The 5,348-nt window shown below is 29.1% G+C and overlaps 1 protein-coding gene across 5 annotated transcripts; it reads right to left on the bottom strand.

Moving 5' to 3' along the window:
• Nucleotides 1–272: 272 nt before the first annotated feature.
• LOC148204903 (uncharacterized) lies at nucleotides 273–4,900 on the bottom strand. Of its 5 annotated transcripts, XR_015782574.1 has the most exons (4): nucleotides 3,744–4,899; nucleotides 3,344–3,492; nucleotides 3,136–3,274; nucleotides 273–2,788 (listed from the first exon to the last, which is right to left on the bottom strand). XR_015782574.1 is itself a non-coding variant. In XM_088100248.1 (2 exons), exons 1-2 carry the CDS (start codon nucleotides 4,334–4,336, stop codon nucleotides 3,438–3,440), a joined length of 648 nt encoding a protein of 215 aa, XP_087956374.1. In that variant the 5' UTR covers nucleotides 4,337–4,900; the 3' UTR covers nucleotides 273–3,437. The 5 variants fall into 5 exon arrangements, 1 of the variants encoding a protein (XP_087956374.1); XR_015782575.1 differs by lacking the exon at nucleotides 3,136–3,274 and having other exon boundaries at nucleotides 3,744–4,900; XR_015782573.1 differs by having other exon boundaries at nucleotides 273–3,274.
• Nucleotides 4,901–5,348: the final 448 nt, after the last annotated feature.

Raw genomic sequence — 5,348 nt, 5'->3', positions numbered from 1 at the left:
ATAAATAATAGCATAAAACATCTATAAAAAATAATTAAATAAAATAAGATTCATACGTACTTGTTTGATATTATGTTTCCTAAATAAATTAATCGATTTGTCCACACCTTTACAAAATATTTTTTATACGGAATAATCCAAGAGTCGTTGATATATTCAAAGAATAAAGATCATGAATTACAAACATAATGAAGGTGGTCAAAATAATCACTAAAGATTGACTTAAGTTCACAATCTATGACATTTTCCCATGCTTCCATGACAACATCTCATGCATCAACAAAATTAACTAATATTGGCTTGCACATTTTACTGAATGTGAAAACGACATAGGAGATGATAACATTTAGGGAATATATTGTCAATGACATTCATTAAAGCTAGGTATTTGTCACTAATAATGACTTTTGGACCAGCTTCAGAAGTCATAAATAATTCTCTTAGCATTTTCAGAGCCCAGGTGAAATTATTTTGTCATTCACTTGATAAGAATACAAAGATAGTTGAAAAAGTCAACCATGTTCATGTAACCCCAACTTTCTTAAGTAATAGTAACCAATATTTGTTGGTTTTTATCCATTAAGAAAACAATATTAAAAACATTCAAAACATTCAAAACATTTATTACAACATGATGTGAACACAAGATGTCACTTACCACCTCAGATTTGTCCAATAGCGAATCTTCAACAAATATATAAAATCTTTTAGGAATGCCAAATATATAAAACATATTAAAAAAATGTATTAATTTTTTTAAAAAATAGTTTAAATTATATATTAATTTTTATAAGGTTTAAATACTAATTTGGTTCTTATTTTCGTTGTGTTTATTCAATTTAGTCATAATATTTTTTTCAGTTTGGTTCTAATTTTCATTAATTTTGTTCAATTTAGTCTTTTTGCTAATATCGTTTAAGTAATTAATGAATAGTGAACAAGATAAGATCGGTCATATGTCAATTCGTGATTTTTTAATATTTTTTTTATATTTTTTATTTTTATTTTTAAGTTTATAAAAAAATGTCTATGCATCATACCAATATCGTGTCATGTGTCATGATAAGTATCACATGTTACAGTCAATGTTTTATATTCAATTTGGTTCCTATATTCGTTATTTTTTTAATTTAATTGTTTTTAAATAGAATAATTTTTTTCTTCTTCAAATTAAAACCAAATTTAATTTTTATATAAATATATACTTATATTTTTATTAAATATTTTTAATTTAAGGTTATAATTGATTTAAAATTAGAATGCAAATTTCAAAAAGTGAATAGAAACATTAATAACTTAAAATTTTAAGAGATTAAAAATTATATGTGATTTTTAAATTTTTAAAAGATTAAAAAGTGGAGAGAATGTTATTACTTTATGTAATTTTTAATCTCTTACAATTTTAAATCGATAGAACTAATCTCATTTTTTAAAATCGTTCTAATTTGATATCTAATTCTTAAATATTGATATATTTTTTTTATCCTTCTTTACCGTTTATATTGTTGCTTTTTCTTATTCTTCTAACTGTGCTCACCCCCATTTAAATTATAGTTTATTTCATAATGTTACTTTCTAAAGATAATATATTTATAACATAAGATTATTTTTACAATAATATATTTTTGAATGTAAATTTATTGATATTTATATGTTAACTTTTAAACATAATTTAATAATATTAAATTTCATTTGAATACTAAAATTATTAATAAAAGTAAATTGAACTTATTAAAATAAATAAAAAATATTTCATTTAAAAATTATTAATTTATATAATAATTAAAGCATATTTATTATATGAATTAATTAATATTTTTAATATTTTAATTTTATGTTAATATGTTTTAAAAATATATTTTTGTAAAAAAGTTTTATCTCAAAATTTGACTTGAGTGACCGAATTTCGAACAATTTTTCCATAAAGGAGTATCATGATAAAAGGTCAACATCTGATTTTCAGATTATCGAATTTTGAGCAGAAAAAGAAGAAAAGAGATAAGATTTTGTGGTTATACTAGCAATAACTTGATTTTCGCAAACTTTTAAAGAAATGTGAGAAAAGAGAACAGATCTTGCAATTATTTCAGCAATTAATTGAATTTTGCAAACATTTAAAAAAGGCATTTTAGGGAAAAAATATTTCAATTTATTAGGTGATTAATTTTCTTTACCCAATTTGGTGGTTAGTCATTTTACTCATTTTAGTCCTTTGTGTTCTTCAGTACCATCTGTCATATTCAAAAGTTGAGAAGGTCAGCTTTCACATGTTTGCACAGCGTCAAATTCTCAAATTACTGCAAACTATGTTTGGTCCAATATGTGTATGGAGAATATTCTCTAAATTGTAATCCTAACATTATTCATAATATACATATAGTTTAAAATCGAATTACGATTGAACAAAATTTCACAATTTATGTAATAATTTATATTACGTCCAAAATATGAATCTAAAATTCCAAACACTAAACCAAAAGCAATAAAAAATTTCAATAATAATATCTTTAAAAGAAATAACTTTTACTCCAACTTTTTATTTATATTCTATTTATCACTAAATTAGTTTTCCCATTTTATTTCTCCCAACTAATCCTATTAGAATAGTTCATTTTAATATTTATACGTAATCTACTATACGAGTTTTCAAATTGCAGGTAACGTGTCATCTCATTTTCTTAGTTTTCTAGAATCTAATAATATTGTCGTACTTTTCATTGAATTGTCACGTTATTTTTTCCTACCATTCAATAACATCGTACCTTTTTACGTGAACTGAACAAACTTCCTGCAAAAAGTAAAAACTGTTTATTCAATAAAATCATGAAATTATCAATGGAGCGTACTTAAAGAATAGGAAAATAATATTTACACTCTTAAAAAAGCATACTCCTTATTTATGACAAACTTTAATAATATAATAATATATATTAAGATTTTCAGTTAAAAATTAAAATAAATATAATCAAAATATTATTAGTTAGGATGGTGAAATGTGTGGTTTTATTTTGAAGGAAATAATACCATCCGAATATTAATAATTTGATAATAATATTCAACTTAACTAGCATTGTCTGTCTCACAAAAGATTATTGTAACATTCAATCAATATATGTTTATTGGTTAATTACTCACATTTATAGTTAAGTTTTTCTTTTTCTTGTTTCCCCTTTCCAGATCATTCTTAAAATATATTTTTAAATATCCAATTTTTCATTAAATATTTTTGAAATGTCCCATGTAGCTCCACGATGAAAGTCCCTGCACCAAACAGCTGCACAACCAAACTTGCAATTAAATAAATATAGAAAACAATAATAAAAATTAAAAATAAAGCAAATACCTTGGCACCAAACGCAAAACAACGGGACGAAAGATAACGGGAGTCAACGGCAACAGCAGCTACGACGAAATCATCACACAGACGCGATGGAACATTAATGGCAACGGCAAACATAATAAACTCCGTCAATTCCATTGTTAACTGGAATTCTGAAAATTGAAATTGTGCGAATCAGAGTATGTGAATTGAGGTTATTAACCTTTATTGTTTTTAGTTTATTTTTGTTGCATTTTAATTGAAAATAAATTGTCCAAAATTCTCCTTCCATAGCAAATGTTATGTACAATAACCAATTCTTGGAGTCCAGCTTCTTAGATCTACGCAAAAATCTTCCAGCAACGCAACTGGAGAATCTCCCAGGGCGATTCAAAACCTGTAATGAGAGAGATAAGAAATTTACAGATCTTCTTCGGATTTCGACATGATCGAGAGACGACTCGGTCTCGGTTCGTAGGCTGATCTTCTCCTCTGTTGGTGCGAAGAAGGACGAATCAACGCAGTGAGAGCGCGTTTCACCCACTCACCTTCGACGCCTCCGATTCTGACGAGCGAGTTTTTCATCGCGGACCGGCGCATGTTGAGCCGGTTTGAGGGGAACGAACCTGCTGGTGCGTGGTGTTGACTGTTCTTGTGGAGACTGCACCGGAACGAACCGGGATGATTGGTAGGGGAACACATGCACGTTTTCTTCTGAACCGTAACGTGGCGGTGGTTCTTCTTGACGATTACGTGGCTCGACACGGTCCGGCTCGGGGAGATAGACCGGTCGAGGGCAAACCGGACGGAGGGAGATGGTGCCGTGCTGATTACGTTGACACGCGTCGGGGAAGTCGAACGGTGCGGCATGTGCGAGTGAGAATTTTCAAAGAAACTTGACGAAGACGAACGAAACTGTGCGTTTGACGTTGAATAAGAACAGAATTTGGTAGAAGGTAAGAGAGAAGAACGAAGCACTAGTCCGCTAGATTTTGTTGTTCTGGAAGAACTCGCCATTCAGAAACAACACAGGAAAACAACGAAAGAAAGCAGAAAGACAAAGGGCAAAAAGGACTTTTTCGTATCCTTCTCTTTCTAAGTCTCGTTTGAGGAGTTGGTTCGGCAAACCTAGCGACTCTCCGAGGCTTCTCTTATAGTCCTTAACGCATGGTTTGCTCGTCATTAACTTCTCCTTCGGAGGCATTTTCGTAATTGACCAACTTAACCATGGTTAAGTGAGTTTAGGTAAGTATGTGAAACTGGAACCGTTGATCTTTACTAGGAAGTTTCCTTGGGTGCCACGTGGACCTTAACAATTAAGGTTAATGCTCTGATGATGGGTTAATGCAATGGTGACGAGGGAGTTAACTAACCGCGGTCAGCCGTTGTCCTACCAGTTTTGAATAATCTTCCACACGATGAAGAGGCGTTTATACTTGACCGTTTTGGTACGACGCATAATCAATGGCCTAACTACTTTCGCTCTAATTTTTTGAGAAAATAGAAATATACGTATGCGATACTACTGTATTATTGAATTTGATTCCCAGCATTATATAGTTCAGACTTTTAATAAGGTTTGGAATATGTATGGCGTGACATATCTTCTACATTGCATAATTAATTGACCCAATGATTATTTATTTCAGCCTAAAAGTATTATTCTGGTACGTCTACCAAATATTATGAGTTTAATTATCATGAAGTCCAAAAATAATGTTCTTTATATTTTTATATGTTCAAAAATTAATTTCAATTCAATTATAAACACTGTAACTTTGAGTTTGTTCTACACAATATTATATGACTAATAGTATCAGAGAGATTCTTAAAACCATGTAATTCAATTTCTAATGTTACTTTAACAATATGATCTTAGGTAATATTGATATATGATTTTTTGCAATAATTTTTAGAGAAAAAGGAATAATGGTCAACAAAGATACTTGAAGATTTAAAAATATATATGTGCAATTAAGTTCTTAGAATTTAGGAATCGATGAATTTGATTAATGTTTAGTTTGAGTCA

This window comes from Vigna umbellata, chromosome 1 (genome assembly GCF_029865625.1).
Source record: "Vigna umbellata cultivar VRB3 chromosome 1, Vumbellata_1.0, whole genome shotgun sequence".
Classification (NCBI taxonomy): domain Eukaryota; kingdom Viridiplantae; phylum Streptophyta; class Magnoliopsida; order Fabales; family Fabaceae; genus Vigna; species Vigna umbellata.
The sequence above is the reverse complement of the archived record's forward strand: the minus strand, read 5'-3'. Positions and strand labels throughout refer to the sequence as shown.

Bases quoted from the DNA above. Each gene is read 5' to 3' on its own strand.
- LOC148204903 (XM_088100248.1), bottom strand. From the start codon at position 4,336: ATGGCGAGTTCTTCCAGAACAACAAAATCTAGCGGACTAGTGCTTCGT. The intron at 3,493-3,743 runs GTAAATTTCTTA...TTCAATTTTCAG, and splicing joins TCGAAATCCGAAGAAGATCT to AATTCCAGTTAACAATGGAA.